At 44.4% G+C, this 18,292-nt stretch overlaps 1 protein-coding gene across 1 annotated transcript in view; it reads left to right on the top strand.

Annotated features, from left to right (window-relative positions):
- Positions 1 to 2,357: 2,357 nt before the first annotated feature.
- Positions 2,358 to 18,292, top strand: part of DAPK1 (death associated protein kinase 1) — a gene marked incomplete at both ends in the record, with an annotated part of 208,491 nt that continues 192,556 nt past the window's right edge. The window contains one exon of the mRNA XM_084239244.1: positions 2,358 to 2,419. Within this exon, the coding sequence (XP_084095370.1) occupies positions 2,358 to 2,419 (62 nt within the window). The remainder of the gene's footprint in view (positions 2,420 to 18,292) is intronic.

Consider the following 18,292-nt stretch of genomic DNA (forward strand, 5'->3'; position numbering starts at 1 on the left):
CTTTAAGAGATGGATCTGGTGAACCCACATGAGCTAACTCACTTTGGAAAATCTTTGGATTTGAACAAAGGTACACATATTGATTTTTGTAATTCTAGACAGTAAGGTAGATTTTCCTGTAGGACCCTTTCTCTGGTGATCTCAAGCAGTCCCTACCTGGAACCATTTCTATCGTTCCCCTCCCACCCCCTTCCCCAATTTGGCTTGGTGGAAATACGGGGTAAGAAGTACGGAGAATATAGGATAAGAAGTATAGAGATGTCCATAGATACAGGGTCTGTGTATAGACCAGCAGGTATCCAGAAATATTTGCAAATCAAATAAATAGTGTTATATTTTCTAGTAGCCTCATTTTACAATGTAACAGGTGCATCAATTTTAATAATATATTTTATTTAACCCGATATAGCCACAACACTGCATTTTAGCATGTAATTAAAATACAAACATTTTTTCACCCTAATTTCCATATTATCTTGGAATCCGATATATATTTCTCACTATTGCACACTTCATTAGGAACTAGCCACTCTTCAACTCTTAAGTAACCAATACCGCATTGTAAAGCACACAAATCAACTTTTGTTTTTGTTGCTTCACTGGACTTCTGAGACATTAACCCTTTCTCTTCTGGTTGCACAACTTACCATTGAGATCTTAACTCAAAACACTATTCAGGAGATGAACCTTCTCTAATATCACCGCTCCTCCCCTTCCATTCTCTATTTTGTTTTAGTGTCTACTTATCATTGATTTTTTCTAAAATGACCTTATTTATTTGGTCATATATGCATTGTCTACCTTCTCTACCAGTATGCAGGTTTCACGGGGGGGCAGGGGCTTTTTAAAACGTGTGTTGGTCGCTGATCTCCCGGGGCCGAGCACGGAGCCGGGCACTCGCAGGCGGTCAGTACGCGTGAGCGGGGCAGAGCCGCGGTTCTCCGGAGTCCAGCCGACGGGCCCAGGAGCGGCGGGGCCCAGGTGGGGCGCCCACGAGGCAGGCGTGGCGGTCCCTCCCCTCCCCACGCGGCGTGGGGCGAGTGGGTGTGTGCGCGGGGGTGTGCGTGGTGGAGCGCGCCAGCGCGCCCGGAGCGCGGAGCTGGGAGGAGCAGCGAGCGCCGCGCACAACCCGCAGCGCGGGCGGAGCGCGGGCGGAGCGGTGCCTTCGGAGGTGGGTGGGCCGCGCCGCCAGCCCGCCCGCGGGGTCCCCATTGGCCGCCTGAGGGCCGCCCTCCGCTCGGCTGGCGGCGAAGAGCCGAGGGTCCGCTCTCGAGGCCGAGTAGCAGGGCCGGGCCGAGACGACGCCGGGGCGGGCGCGAGGGATCCGCGCCCCCACTCGCTCCGTCTCCGCCTCGCCGCCGCCCAGGTCGTCACCCGCGGCGCCCGCGGTCGGCCTCCGCCTGCGCCCCGAAGGCACCCGGGCAATTCCCCGGCCCCGGGTGAGTGGCCGCGCGCGGCTCCCCTCCGGCTCCTCTCGGGCCGCGCGGCCGGCTTTGGCTTTGGCGGCTGCCGCGCGATGGGGCGGCCCGGGCTGCGCCCAGAAAGGCGGGGGCGGAGAAACTCGGCCGCCGGGAGAAGCCAGCCGGGGCCCCGAGCTCCGCCGGGCGCTTGGGAACAGGTGGCGCTGGCCGGGCCGGGCGCTTTGTGTCGGGGCGCGCAGACCTGGCGCCGGCGGCCGCGCCGGCCTCGGCCGCGCCCTCTCCTCCCCTGCCCCCCCGGGCGGCCGCGCGCCGGGTCCACCGGGTAACGGCGCGGGAGTCGCCAGGAATGTGCCGCTGGGGACTGCCTGGCTCCGGGGAGCAGAGGCGGCGCGGGAGCCGAGAGGTGGCGCGGGGGCTGCGCCCGAGCCGCGCCGGAGAGGGATGCTTCCAGCAGGGCGCGTCCAGCCCGGCGAGGGTTTCCTTTCCCGCGGCGCCCCCGGAGGTGGGGAGAGGGTGGGCGTGTGTGTAGAGAAAGGGGAGGCGGGGTGGCCAGTCACTTCCGGAGTCGGTTCTGAGGCTTGACCGCCCCGCTTTTTGGGACGTGGATATTGGGGCGTGGAGGTGTGCCCGGCCCACGCACGCGTGGGTGATGCGGGGCTGTTGAGGCGGGGGGGGGCGTCCCTTGATGGGGGTTTAACAAAGGGTGCTCGACGCGACGCGACGGGGAGGGGCAGCCCTGGAGACGTGGTCTCCAGCTGTCGGCTCTTCGCTCTGCGGAAGTCCTTTTTGGCTAGTCATATTATTATTGCCACTTTTGTTTTTTTGAAGGCCCGGAGGCTGATGCATGAGGGGCCCACGGAGGCGCGGGAGCGGTGGTGATGGTTTGGGAAGCAGAGCTGAAGTGCGCTGGGCTTTGGTGAGACTTGACAGATTATCATGACCGTGTTCAGGCAGGAGAACTTGGATGATTACTACGACACCGGCGAGGAACTTGGCAGGTACTGAGGGTGCCTGAAGTGCGAGCTATGGAGTTGTGCGGTTGCATGTTATTGGGGCAGTGGGCGGTGAACGGAGCTTGAATCAGACATCTCCCTCTCCCTTCTAGGAGATCCGCAAATTACAGAGAAAAGAGTTACTAATCCAGAATGGGCTAGGGTTCAGAAATAAACCATGAAATCCAAGGGGTTGGGGGTGGCAATAATTTCACTGTTAGATTCTGATGCCGTGTATTCATCAAGACTCCTGGACAAGAACAGTTTTAATTATTTGCACAGCTATTGTTAGCTTTTGTCCTGAGACAATAACTATATATATATATATATATATATATGATAAAATTGCAACTGAAGTTAGCTCGTTTGTGATTTAACCACAGAGTACCACCTAATAAGCTTTTGAATCCTAATGCTTTTCCTTTTTCTGAATTTTCAGAGTAATATGAAAAAAGTATTGGTTGGTCATACATGGGGACTTGTCAAATGTTAATGTTGGGCTTGAAATTTGAAACTTCCTGAAACCAGGAATTAAATCACCAAGTTGGTGTTAGTGGTGGCTTTGGTTTCATTCACAATGTTAAATTTTAACAAATTAATGACAGTCTAATATGGCTATCTGGATGCAGGGGCATACTTCCATTGCTGTGGAAGTTGTGATTTGGAGTACAGTCTTTCATTTTCTAGGTGAACAAAGAATGATTTCTTTGGGGACATCCAAGGGTTGGGTGAGTTACCTTTGGGTATTTGACGGGCTTTGTTGCACTCTGATTTAAGTTGGCAGGAAACCCAGCTTCACACCTAAATTGAAATTCCACATATGAAATTTGAGTGAAGTGGGCAAAATGATATTTAAATAGATAAAAGGTGTGTTTTTACATGTATATGTATCAAAATACATATTTTTCCATGCACATGCTGTCCTGGTACAAAACTTCCTTTTTCTTTATACAAAGGAAAATTGAAAACATAACTACTGTAGAGCACTTTGTGAGACATGTGAAAGTTAAGTTTAACTGAAATTTTTTTTAAATTTTTTGGAAAGATTTATTTATTTATGCATACAAGAACTAGGGTACAGCCCAGAGATGTGGGTGGGTGGTGAGAGGATTCACCAGAGAGTGGGGAACAGAACAGGCAGACTGACTGAAATACACTGCTGAACTGAGCAGTGGGTGAGACAGGAAAGGTCTGCTGCGCCATGTGGGTCACCTGCCTGGCCAAGGATTGAACTCGGACTGCAGTGGCTCAAATAGCTTCATAGGTTGCGTCTTAACCCCCTGTGCCACCAGGGAGGCCCCTAGCTGAAATTTTTAAAAAGTTCAAATAATAGTATTGAATGAAAGCAGTTTTTAAAAAGTTACTGTGTCAATGTATTTCTGTGTCTGTTAAGCATGGACTCAGACTCTCCCTGGGGGCCTCTGGTTTGAGGAAGCTTACTGTACACTGAAGATTTACTGAGTGAATAAGAAAGAAGGAAAACTCTCAAAAATTAAATTTCATGGATGTTTTTAAGATAAAGAGTACACGATTTAAGTACTTGGTGTAGCTAGGAATAAATCGCTTTATTCCTGTGGTTTTCAGCAGATGAGTGGAATATGAAATTTTGCTTTGGGAGTAGGGAAGAAGTGTGAAAAAATATTTTAATTTCATTAGGTAGTATGACCTGATTATATATAAATTCTCTTATCAAGAGAGATAGTTAAAATTCAATAAGATGATTTTTTTTTTTAAAGATTTATTTATACAAGAACTGGGGTACAGGCCAGATGTGCGGGAAGGTGAGAGGATTCACCAAAGACACAGTGGGGAACAGAACAGGCAGTCTGACTAAATACACTGCTGAGGGGAGTAGCAGGCGAAACAGGAGAGGTCTGCTGTGCCATGTGGGTTGCTCTGTGGCTGGCGGGGATCGAACTGGCACTGCAGAGGCTGCGGACAGCTTCATAGTGCTGCGCTCAACTGCCTGCACCACCAGGAAGGCCCCAAGATGATTGTTTTATGAATTAAATATATTGGCCGTATTTCCATTAAGATCTTTGGCAGAGTTGTGTGTTCTGAGAAAGAAGCAATGAGGCCTCCCTGTGGCTAGTGAGAAGAGAGTGTGTGATCTTTACTTGGCATGCACCCTCTGCCCTGCACTGGGAGGTGTTTCATTCAGTTGTCATTAGCAGTTCATTTTGATATAGGTAATATTTCTGTGTATAATTTTCTCCCTGCTGTGCAACACTACTAGACAAATTTTTCATTGATGAATTTAATTTACATCACCTATGAACTTGAAAGAAATGCTCTGAAAAATTGGGAGTTAGAGATTTTTAAAAATAAAGTATATATGCCCATCTCTCTTGTATAACTACTTCTGTTTTTTGCCTAAAAATGGGTTAAACAGCTGATTTTTTTTAAACTTTTTCAAGTACCATGGTTTTTATGTCTGCTCCTTTTTGTTAATAAGTCTGACCATAAGATAGACAAGTAGGCAAGATGCTGCTTGTGTGAGAGAGAGGACTGGGAACAGAGCAGGAGTTTAATGGCAGAAAATGGAAATGGTATGTATACTCAGTACCAATGCAAAGTGGATCTAAGCGGTGAGTAATAAACAGGTAACATCTAGAATTGAAGACTTTATGTGAGTATCTTTAGCAGTCATCTGAATAGTAGCTACTCACTTTATAAAATACTGGAACAAATCCCGTAACTAGAGGAAGGAAGAGGTTTTTAAGCAAGAAGAATAAAATATTGTTATTGTGATTGTCATTATTTTACTTTTAGGATAAATGAGAGCTTATGTGTTTGTACCCAGGTCTGCTGTAAAGAGCCCTGTCATGTATAAAGACTTTATAAAAAAGTATATAAAGAACTTTATAAAGGATTATGATAATTACTTTAGCAGTGGAACACCCAGACCACTGGCCAGCTCTGCAACTTGCCACCTTTATAACCTTGAGCAGGTTACTTAACCTTTTCACAACAGACATTAAATAGGCAACAGGTCTCTCATTAAAATGAGAGACCTGTTGCCTATTTAATGTCTGTTGTGAAAATTAAATAATTTGATGCCTGTAAAATATTTTATCAGTAGTGAAGAGTTAAATAAATATAGATATCATCTGCAGGATGGACTGAGGCATGTGGGTGTTCCCAGGCGGGCTGAGAATGTGGCCAGCAACTCATTGTTCTGTTTTTTCTGTTTACCAGTTTTGGGAAGGGAGGCCCTTTGGGAAAAGGGTCACAGGGAGACTAGTGCTGACTCACCCTCCAAGTGGAAACTAGGCCCTTGGTGAATAGGATCTTCCTCTCCTGAAGACTGGTGACCTTCTGTGTAGCTACCACCCTTTAAGCGATCAACTTGTCTCCCATGAGACTGAATGAAGAGCTGCTTCTGTCACTACTCTTGTGTGTGGGGTGGTGTGGGGAGTATGGGGGGTGGGGGAGTTAGGCTTGGTATAAATGCACATTTCTCCATCTGCTATTTTACTTGGATCCTTTTAGTGCCCTCAAGGGACCTTAGCATCTTTATCAATTGGCACTTGGGGCAGCTGCAGGCTGGCTTGTCCCACCACCCGGTTCTTGTTACAGCCTTGTCCGTGGCTCAGCCTAGCCTATGAGTGTTCTGGGTACTTCTCTGAACTTTCCTGAGGACTGGCCTTATTTCCTTTTTGCTGTCTGACCTTACATGACCTTAAGACCTGAGTCCCACCTCCTGAACAATTTCCTCCACATTGAGTTGCTCCCTTGGTGTGTGACCACAGTCTGCCCCATGCCATGCTCTGTTTTTGCTTTGTGTTATAATTTTTGTATTACTCCTTGTAGCCAGCCTGAAAGTTCCTTCTGGGTGTGCTCTGTGGGCCTTTCTCCCCGGAGTGCACAGTGTGCTAGATAATAACGCAGAAGTTTGACTCATGACTGAATAAACTAACACAGGTTGTCAGGCAGAATACTGAGACCAGAATGGAAGACTGATGCTGATGGGGCCGGGGGGGAGGAGGTGCCCTGTGAACTAACACACACTCATTTGGGATGTGGGGAGACACCTACCTTTGCAGAGTGTTGTGAGAATGAGGGACACTAAACCTCTGGCACATAGTCACTGCTTGGGATATGATTTTTAATAACGTGTTTTCCCCATCACAGTGTTTTTACAACATTGTGTAGCTGTTACTTATTTGATTATCTGCTTTTCCTACAGATTGTCACAGGGTTGTGACCTTTGGCTCATTTTTTATCTCTATTGCCTATGGCTCAATAAATGCTTGCTGATTGAATGATTAATATATGTAAAGCCCCATGACACCACACACACACACACACACACCCACTCCATGCATATGTAGACACACATAAATGACGACTGAGAGAAATGAAACTGTGATTAAAGACTGCAGCTCATAAAAATGAAAACTCTTTTTGCTTTGCATTCTCTGTGGCTAAATAGCAACGTGCACAACAGCCAACATTTCTAAGCACGAGATCACTTTTAAACAAAACAAAGTGGAGCATTAAGTATTTTGCATTGGTTTGGATGGTTGCTAAAAGCTAGTAATTCAAATTTAAAACCTTCTCATTTGGCATAAAACCCATAGGCATTTTAATTGAAATAAGGAATTGTAATAGGCTGCAACTGTCTAAGTTCATCTTTAGATTTACTGTGGATTACAAGTGTGAGTCCTAAGAGCTCTGCAGTTTTGTGTGGATGGAAGGAGGAGGGACTCCAGTGTGTTATCTTTTTGGCAGTGGGAATTACAGGCTCATAAGGTTGACTAGTGAGGTCATCACTAGTGATTTTTCTCTTTGTGTTTCTGCTTTATATGCCCTAATGTGTTTCCTCTGATAGGAAAGGCTGCAAGGTTTAATGAGAGAGTTCAAATTAATTTTCAATGATTTTAAAATTCCGTGCATTTTGAAGAATGTCTAATAATAGTTTTGAATGCTGTGAAGGGATGGTATGATGGTGGCAATTGAATGTCTGCTTGTCAGCAGTGGATATGGGTCTGTGCACTATGTGGGCAGATATATTTTAGGATCACCAAGGCCAGGAATGCAGGGATTTGAGGTACTTACCTAGAGTGAAGCCAAGGAGCACCAAAGCTGGTGTCTTGGTCACCCTATGCCTTTTTATCCTAGACTGATGTTTCCTCCGGTGTTGTAAAACATGAAATATACACAGTAGGCTTGCTGAGATGGATGCTCAGATTAATGCCAGCAATTGCATTGAGGGGTTATATCAGGATAATTAACATTGTCAGACATTTCCTTTTGTCTGTAGGCAAAGTTATAACCTTTGAAGTCATAGACCATTTTCCTTGGGGAGAGGGAAATGGGTAAGGGTGGGCAGTGGAGGGAAGGAGGGCTCATGGGTTTGGAGAGGCACTAACACTGGCTGGCTCTTAAACATGATGTTGTAGAGGGATAAGGTCTGGGTCACATGAGTGACAAGGTCAACATTAAGTTGACCAATGTGAAGACCCCTAGCTTTCTACAGGGGAATGTATTATGAATCTTTAACCTTACTTCTAGCCAACTGCTATGTATGCCTTACCTAACCAGGCATTTAGTATAATTGAAATAAAGCATCATTTTAATGGAGACTTAATTCTGATCATGAGACAAAGAAAGCCACCTACTTACTGGTGAAGGGCAACACAGAAAACATTAGGTTGTTGGACTGAGAAGAGGCTACATGATCAGTGAGTCCTCCCTTCTCCTTTCATCGAGACGTTACTTAGACAGGGCACGTGGTCTTTCAAGGCAGCTAGTCTTTAGGTAGGAAGAGATGAGGCAGGAATCCCAGGCAGGTCTGTTTCACTATGTTCTGTACATTACTGATGATATGTCAATTTTCCTTTCTTGGAAACCAATTAAGTTAGTATTTAAGAGATGTGATGTGACCAGCCATCAAATGCCAGTTCATTTTAATATCTGTATTGCTTATGAAGGAACAGTAACCACTTCACAGCAGGGATTTTTTTCACTCCCGCTGCAGACAAGCCCTTTGACCACACACGGGACCTTTCTCCTTCTCCGAATGGTTTGGGTTCCACACTGATGAATGGTGCTAGTGTGTCCCATAGTTTTACCCACGTCCCAAAGTTAATAATTTCTTTTTAGAAAGTTCACAAAACACATTCATTATTATTTAACCTTTGGCTAAGTAATGTGTAAGAGCCCTGGCTCTATCTGGTAGGCCACTGCCTGAATGACAGATGGTTCCTCATTTCATTATGTGGCACTAGTGTATCTGGTTTAAGACTGATGTCTGATTACTTCAGACTTTATAAGGAAGGGAGGGCAAGACTTAGTTTTACCTTGGTTTGTAGTAGTAAATTGTAACAACAACGCATCATCTGTCAGCCTTGGAGAGTATATGGCAGTGTAATTGCTTATAATAAATTCAGTTTATCACTTTGTTAAGATTCTAAATGAATTCCTCTAAATGTTCAGTTAGGAAAAAACAAAGGGAAAAAATGATACTCAGTTTTTGCATCATTTAACTAAAATGGGTTTAAAATTTAAAAAAATCTAATAAATCTTTCTTAGGTAAAACGGAAAGTGTAGCTGTACCCCAACTCTGGGTTTAATGTGCTAAAAGCATTTTTTGCAGTGAACAAAGATGGTCTAAAACCTAAATTAGTTTGTCTGATTTTCAGTCCTAGTCCAAAACAAAACAAAACCAGTCACATGCTGGTAACTAACCTCTAGTGATAGCTGACATGTGTCTCTTAGTGATACCTGTTTATCACTTCCGTTATTTTTAGGTGATATGAGGACTGGTATGGCTTATGGATCATGCTGTGGTCATTTTAGTATAATGAAAAAGGGCCGTGGGGTTTCTCCCTTAAGTCCTGCATGTCAGCATTTCAATTGTGAGATTGGGAATTTTTTTTTTTTTTTTTTAATGTATAGCATGTCTATTCAGAAATGTCATCAGGGGAAAGAGAAAAATGTTAATTTTTCCCCTTTTTAAAAAACATTCAACTTTGGATAAGGAACATGATTAAATAAATAAATGCTGTAAACTGCTGATCTCTTGTATTGATGCTGCTTACGGTCATAAGCTAGACAGTCTTTGAGTTGGAAATGTAACTTTGATTCACTTTCAGGACACGTTTTATTTTCTGTCAGCACTGCCTGATTATTCTTATTGAGGTATAATATGATGAATGGGGCTGGTTTTTAAATACCTCAAGTACAGTTGATGCTCTAGGTTTTCACCTTCATGGAGTGAACCAATTTTCATTTTTCCTATTGTTGAATAGTTCTTTCTACAGTTTGCTGCTTTCCACCTTTGAAACGATACACATTCTTTCTTTTTAGAAAGGATATTTGAGACCTGACTTCAATCCTGTTTGCTCATCTTTGTGGTCTCCAGTGTATAATTTTCGGTTAAAAATGAAATGTATGGAACGGAATCACTGCCTTTTTATTGTTGTTGTTACATCATGAAAAGGATCATATTTTCTCTGAACTGTGTTTCTGCCTAGCAGCTCATATGTCTGTCTCTGACCATACTCTGTGTGTAGCAAGATAGATGTAACTTAGGTGATACAAGAAAGAGGTGACAGGGGACTAAGCTGGGTCTAAGAGGAAGAAGAGGTCAGTGGTTAGTGTTGATGCAGTTCTAATGTTTCCACTTTCCTTCGACTAATTCTAATCATTTTGCTTCCTCTGTGTAGAGCTCAGTTTTTTTTTTTTCCATCTGTGGTTTATGGATAGGTAAGCAGCAGAAATGTATGTCTCTGGAGAAGTGATAAAAGGTTACACACTTTTGAATATAATATTTGGTAGTTTAGTAGTTATAAGTAGTGGTGTTTTATGAAAACAAAACTATGGGTGCTGCAGGTATAAGGGTACTGATAAAACAGTGTTAACAACTAGCTACGGAAGCTTGAGGTGCTGATTTGCATGTGATACACAGAGGAGCTGTTCCTGGAAATTTGGTAAGCCAAAAAGTGCTAAGAGGTTATTGCTATCTTGCAAATATTATTTTACTGGCATAGAAATCAGTATAATTGAATCTAGAATCTTCCAGGGGCTTCCTCTGTATCCCTGAGGTAATTATATACAGAGTTGTATTTTTATGTTTTTATTTTCTTATTTTTTAAAAGATTTACTTATGCATACAAGAATTGGGGTACAGGCCAAGAGTATGGGGGGGTGAGAGGATTCACAAGAGACAGAGTGGGGAACAGAACAGGCAGACTGACTGAAATACAATACTAAAGGAAGCAGCGGGTGAGGCAGGAGAGGTCTCCTACGCCATGTGGGTAGCTCCCTGACTGGCTGGGGATTGAATTTGTGCTGCAGAGGCTTTGGATAGCTTCACAGTGCTGTGCTTAACCCCTTGCGCCACCAAGGATGCCTGAAAGCTGTCTTTTTAAACATGTCTTTGCCAATACGAATGTCTGTAAACTGTTAGTAATGCTAGAAACTTCCACCAAGGTTGTTGTGGGGGACCCTCTGGCTTCAGATAATCATGGTTTGCTTCCTTACTCAGCACAGGCTATGGGTAGCTCCTTTCCTGGTTCTGCTTGCTGCTGTCTGTAATGTGTGCTCAGGACTTAAGGCACATCTGCGTTTTTCTTCTTATTGTCACTTGTCCACATTGTACAATAAGAGTGAATTGTAATCCTGGCCTGTTATCCCACTTGGTGGTGAGCCTGTAAATTGACTTCTTGGGACTCTGTTCTCAGGATTTCTTTGTAGTCATTCAAACAAGCTTTGGAATAGATGGAAGGTGTCAACAATTTTTCCATTTAGAACTGATGGGGGTTTGCCCCTAGTATTATCATACATTTCCCATCATATGCAGCTGCAGGCAGCTGATTGAATTGTTTGGGAGAGGAAATGAATTATTCCAAGTGGAATATTTTCCCTGATGAAGTTTTATCAGGGAGTACTTTCCTGACCAGTTCTCCACTGACTCAAAGAGGGAGAATGCCTGGTGAACAGCAGTAAACAGGCAAGGTAAGCCTAGTAGAAGCATGACGTCCTAGGTTTTGCTAATTGTGATCCAGGTATTTGGATGAGCACATTCTGTTTTATGACTGTACTCATTAGTATGGACCATTCTTCCTAGGCCTCATACTCAGAAGCAGCATTCTCTTTGATACAGAAAATTTTTAAAAAATTATCCACATTGGAGGAATTAAACTTGGAGAAATAGAAAGCAGGAAGCCTGAAGCCTTCTCCAGAGCAAGTACACAGTGAGGCCGTCATGAAGGCTGTCTCAGTTCCCGAATCCCTTAAGAATTTGCACTGAATTATTGACAATTTTGATTCTGTTACAATTGACTTATGCATGCAATCTTGAATGTCCCTGTGGGTTGCAGAGAACATGGATATTTTTGTGTCTCTTGTGTTGGTAGGATTAAGCTAAGTGCCGAGTAGGCCTTGTTTATTTGCCTTAACTAAGGTGCATATCTGGACATTAGAATTGCAATGCAGAGCCCTGAGCTCAAATACCTGCCTCCACAGTGCTACTTGGGGAAGAATCACTTGAGTTCTACTTGCTCAGTTATCTTGTCTGTAAAACGTGAATAATAATCATACTTATGTGGTAAGGTTTTTGTGAGCTTGTATGTAATGTGTGTAAAGCTTGTGGCCCATACCAGGCAGAGAGACAGAGAGAGAGAGGCATTGTATGTATGGCATACTCCTGAAACCATGTGAACAGAGACCTTTTCTGTTCATTCCTTTTCCCTACTCAGGTTTTATAGCCTGGACTTCCATGTGCAGGCGTGAGGGGAGGGGTGAGGGTTTACTTCTCCTCAGTCCCATCCTTCCTCCTCCTCTTCTCCCTCTCTCCTCTTTATTTCCTTCTCTTTGGTTCAGCCTGCAGGATGGACTCATTCTGCAATATTTGACTTCGTTTATCGGCTTCATCTTTTAGGTGTGCTGACTCCATTCTGGAGTTATGTGGAACTTAGTTATGTGGTGGGCTCCTTCATCATGTCCACTTGATAGTGTGGTTGATTCCTAAGAGTTCCTGAGAAACAGATGAGCTAGGAATTTAGCTGCTGAAAACAGGGTGTAAACGAATGCTATTTTTCAGTCTAGCTAGACTCTATGGGCAAAGGGAGGGAGATGCTCATAGTAATGGAGTGTATTATATTAAGGTGAGCGCAGATGAGTTCAGGGAAGCCAGGCTGTCAAAACTGCAAGACATCCAGGGATTAGCTGCTTGTTGAGAGAGCTGCTTAGACATTTTCACAGGGAAGGTCTTCCTGGCCTTCTTGGGAGTCTGAGATATTCATATTTTTATATGGTGTACTTTAAATTCCTAAAAAGTCAAATTTGTTTTTCTAGTGGCTTTTTAAATTAAAAACTTCATTAAGCAGCCAAAGAAGACACAAGGAATTTGATCAGAGAACACATGTCTTGTTATGGATCAGTCTGGAGAAGGGAGTCTGGAAAGGGTGTGTGGACCCTGAGTTCCTGACTAAGAGGAACTTTCTTAGCACACCAGTCAAATGGCAGATCCTAGTCTCTGTTCATTCCTGACATGTACTGAAAATGAGCATTTGGTAACGCCAAAATTGCCTGTGCCAAGACAAGTCTATTAGTCTGGTGACTGAAAGGCGGAATTGTTTGGTTTTATTTAGTGGTGAGACTGTGCCAGCTGCTGTGAGTAAATGCCCACTTACAGTTTGGAATGCCCGGCCTTGTTCCCTTGGATGGGATTGAGTTTGCTCAAGGAACATGACTGCTGTGTGAGAGGCCAGTTTAAAAGGATGCTTCGTATTCTTTAGGGCCCATTAGGCCATCACAAATCTGAAAAGAAAAATGCCTGGGAATTGGGTATATGGAGTGAATTCAGATGAATTATCAGAATGCCAGTACTAAATTAAAACAGGTAGCATGAATAGGCTGTTAAAGTTATTGTGTAAGCCATAGTGTCTGTCCATCACTGATTAATTCAGATTGGACATCTGAATGATACAGCACTTGATAGGGTGTTGGGCAAGATCCTTTATTTTACAGCACCAACAATAATAAAAAACCTAAAGAAGTGAGAAAACCAATATGAAAGCCGTTTTTGAGTTCAGGCAAGGAAAGTCCATTCTTACTTGGAAGATTCATTTATTCATTCATTCAGATTGTTGTGGGGACATGAAAATGTAAGCAGGTGGGTATAGGAGCAGGTGTGTGTGTGTGTGTATCCACATATTCCCTGGAAGAAACTGGACATCAGTCACGAAGGAAATGACAGGAAAAGATTTATTGGGAACCCATTCTAGAGTAGGAACTGGAGATGAGCAAATTAAGGTTCAGGAAGGCGCTGGTCTTGATATAATGTTTAAAATAGTGGTGGTAACCATTCGACACCAAAACTGTTAAGCCATGTGTGGAAATGGGGTGATGGGTGGAATAGTTCATTGTGTGGCCTATTCCTCTGTGTTACTGACTTGGGAGAGAGGTTTAAAGAAGTTCAAAACATTTAATACAGTGCCTGGCTTACGTAGTGTATTGATTTTGATTATCCATCCCTCCGTCTTCCCCTCCCTCCCCACCTGGCACTAGTGAGTATTTGGATGATATAATTCTTTGTGATAGGGGCTGTCCTGTGTGTTGTAGGATGTTCAGTAGCACTCCTGGGCTCTCTGTATGGCATGCCAGTAGCATCCCCTCCCCACCAGCTGGGACAACCCAAAACATTTCCAGACACAATTAAATGCCCCCCCCCACCCCAAAACCAGTGGTCTACAACAGGATCAGCACAAAAGTGTTGGCTGACAGACCTAGTGGTTGGAGCTGGTTTCAGGCCCTAATAGGCAAGGAGGATCCTGCATTCACACAGTGGGCAAAAAAAATGCCCTTGAAAGAAGGTATTAACCTTGGGGAAGAACACAGGTTTCCAGATGGTATGAGTGAGAGGTCTGACACACTTTTTATGTCTGCTGTGCTCTGGAGGCCTGGGTGGGACTGACAATGACTGAGACCTAGAGAGACTTCCCCACGTCACTCCCTGGTGTGACAGTCACCCGTGGCTAACACTGCAGTTCCTGCCTTGCCTCACCCTGCTGAACAGGCTGCTGTGAGTCATGGCTCAGAGCGGGTTCCATCGCCGCCTGATCTCGGTCCACCCTGTTCTCTCCCGAGGGTGACATCTGCTGCTGTCTTGATGACTCTGTTTTTAACTTGTTTATTTTATTTATTTATTTATTTATTTATGTTGTGGGACCCTCCCCGGTGGCCGGGGAATGAACTGACGCTGCAGAGGCTGCGGCAGCCTCGCAGCCCAGCGCTCAACTGCTGCGCCACCGGGGGAGGCCCATGTTTTTAACTTGTTTAATAGCTGTGTTGTTTTTTCCTCATGCTGATTCCAGTCAAAGCTAGATAACTCCTTTTTATTCTCTTAGGCCTGGTTTCTGCTTCTCCACCAGGCTGGGTGGTATAACTGTGTGACGTGGGAGTCCGCACAACTTAGTTATTGCCTTACATACTGCTTTCTCCAAGTGGGGGTTTTTAAAGGTAAAAGGAGAGGCTTGGCACCTTGGCAGGAGAGTGAAGAAGGCAGTTAGCCATTTCTCCCAGCTCCCAGGAGAGGAACATCTGGATGGAAGTCAGTTGGAGAAGCTTGTTGCTGGGGGAGTGTGGGAAAGGGGACGGGGCTGATTTGGAGGAACCTGTGGAAAAGGGAAATATGTCAGTCAGGATGCAGGCAGGAAACAGTTCTGCCCCAGGGGTTCAGGTGAACACCATGGGATGGTCTGGGGATCCGAAACCATGCCTACAGACTGAGCCAAAGCCACTGTCATGTGCCACTTTGGGAAGAAGCACTGGGACTTCTCTCTCCTGCCCTCCAGCCTTCCATTAACTGCCTGCAGGGGCCAGGGTGGGGCAGCCTCCTGACCGGGCAGAGAAAAGAACAGATTGGGGTAGGAGGCAGGCAGACCGACAGATGGAGAACAAGCAGGGCAGGGATGGCCACTGATGCCTAGTGGAATGCTGCTGGCTTTGCTCTGTTACTGCTCCCACTTCTGCTGCAGGTGACCAAAATCTGTGCTGTCAGTATGCGGGACCCTCTCTTTTATTCTGAATACTGTGTTTTCCATTTTCCCAAGGAATTCATTCCTGATCATTTCACGCAAAGTGGTGCCCTCCTTGTTAACTCCTGAAACAATTTCTAATGGCACATTCATCCAGCATTTAGACTCACCACCAGTTACATTGCTGGCTGTCCTAATTCCTTTGTTCCCAGCATTTTACAAGGAGAAGGTATTCCTGAAATATGTGTTGCATGATGATCAATTAATTCCCTTAACTGGTCACAAAATTCTGAAATGAATTCATACAGCTATAATTCCTATGAGCTTTGAATTTGGGCAGATAATCACTGAAATGTTCCTTAAGATACATAGTATGCGTTTCATCATTGGAGTAACCCTGAGAGGTGATAGTCCCATAAAGTTACAGAATGGGTCTCTGTATGTCTCTGCCAGCTGGTGTTGTAGACAAAATGGCTTAGTTCTTTCCATTGTAGCATGTTGATGATTTCCCTAAATCTGTTGATATTGTTTACTGTATTACCTATTCTCCGTGTCATATTGAAAATTTTAAAGCATGGTGGGTTTATGGGGTGGTGTGGGGCAAATGAAGTTATCAGCCTTTTTTTCTGCCCTCCCACTGCTAGAGTGGATGCCTGCGGCTGAGGGACATGGGCATGGGCATGCACACCTATGTCCGTGGACACCTGAGCCCAGGGAGCACGGGAGTGCACATCTGAGATGGGACTATGGCCACGGTGAGGAGGACCAATTTGAGGCCAGATCATAAAACTACATGAGACTGATAACGCCAGAGGGAAGGCAGAGAGAGGCTTGTAAAAGAGAAAAGGTTCACTCCTTTCTGCCTTTTTGCATGGCAGCCTCCCTGCCTGCTGAACCTGTGTATCTGCTCCAGCAGTAAAGACTTCTGTAGGGTAAATGGACGTTATTAGGTTTTTTCCACACTCCCGCCATTAACATCAATGAAGGACATCTGTGGCCTTACACGCAGGCCTGATGGCAGCACCTGGAGTGTGGTGTGCGCGCGTGTGTGAGTGGGCGCACCTGAGCCGGGAGGCTGAGTATATAATGGCAGCAGCAGAGGACCTTGCAGCAGAGAGCAGTCCTGGAGAGAACACCAGAGAGCCCAGGAAGAGTGAAGTTTCACAGGGGACTGTGAGACCTCCCAGCCCCCAGGTCTCCCTGCCTGCCCTGCACCTGGTTGTCACACTACAAATGGTGTAGATAGATCACTGAAAGCCTGAAAAAGCCACTGAGGACTCCAGGACTCTCTTTTACCAGTCTATCCAGATCATAGAAAACCTGCTCCATGCCTTGCTGGTGCTACACTTGTAAAATCTATCGAGGACTCCAAAGATTCCTTTATCCATCTGCCTGAATCGACAGTATGCATGCTGTGCGTGCTCGCACAACAGGTGGGGAGGGAATCTAGTGGGAAATAGTTGGGAGCAAAATGCAGTCAACACATTTCAGTTATTGAAAGGGAAGTAGTGCCAGAGTCTCTAGGCACCAGGTCCCCATCTGCTCCAAGTCACAGCTGGTGTGGTTCATAGAGAAGGTGGCATATATATGGCTGAACCTGTGAACTCAGCCTTTCTTTTCTTTTTTTAATTTTATTTTTAATATTTTATATAATTCTTACATCATTTTTCATTTTTGCACAATGTATGCATTTGCATTTTGGTTATATTCCCCATACAATTGCACCCCCCCTTATTTTGACCCTAATCCTTCCTCTCCCTGCCTCCCTCAACCCTCCATAATGTGTCTCTGGTTTATAGTTGCTTGTTGATTTTGATTTTTACTTTGTATTAGTCTTTTTCCTGGTCCTTTATTTAGGTTTTCTAAATTCCTGCTATGAGTGAGACCATCCGGTATTTTTCTTTTTCTTTCTGACTTATTTCGCTGTGAACTCAACCTTTCTATAGTTTAACTGTTTGCTCTGGGATATTTGCAGCTTAAATATGAAATCCCAACCTTCTTGCAGTCAGCACTTTTCTTGCTGTCGGTCAGTTCTATTACATTTGCTCTTGTTCTTTTTATGATGCTTGACAATTGAGATTTCAACAGGAATTTTCAATATAGAATTGACTTCTTCCCCGGTAAAATATAGTTGAGTCACGTAGAAAGGTGTATCATGTGTTTTGAAAGGGTGGGATTTCATTATGGTTTAAGATTAGTTCTATAGGAAGCACTTGGAGTTGTACTCAGGGAAAAGAGAGGTGCTGGTAAAATTGGGTTAGTGGGTTGATTGGGAAAAAGGCTTCTCCTGCTGAGGGGTCAGGAGCACTGCAAGCACCGCACCAAGGTGTCCCTTTCAGTTCTGCACTGAGAGCGCGAGGGAAGGACCTGTGGGGTGTGGGACTGTGCAAGGGCAGTGGAGAGTTGAGAGCTTCACTCACACGGGCAGGGACAGGACAGCTGGAGACAGAGCACTTCTACTCGGTGTAGTTTCTGTTCTTTAGCTTATACTTATTCCTGGCATAATAAAAAAGGTTTAAGGCGAGAAGATAGTTGCTTAAAAGCCAAAGGACAGGGGAAGTTGTTGGCAGCAGGTAAATCAGCCACTCTGGGAAAAATTAGAGTATTGGCAACAACTTCATCTTTGTAGCTTTCAGTTTCTTCTTGATCCTGGGAGGAGTCAGGAGTGGTTTTTTTTCTTAGTTTTTTTTTTAAGTTGGGAAACCAGAACTCAGAGAAATTAAGCCAGAGACAGCAGATTTCAGGTTAGTGGTGTATTGAAATGTGTGTGTGTATATAAACATATGTGTATATCCACATAATGCATTTATTATAACTTAAACGGTGACGATGCATAAAGGGTATATAATACAATTTACAAATAACAAAATACGGATGCTCTTTATTGTAA

The sequence above is a fragment of the Talpa europaea genome (genome assembly GCF_964194135.1).
Source record: "Talpa europaea genome assembly, chromosome: 7".
Classification (NCBI taxonomy): Eukaryota; Metazoa; Chordata; class Mammalia; order Eulipotyphla; family Talpidae; genus Talpa; species Talpa europaea.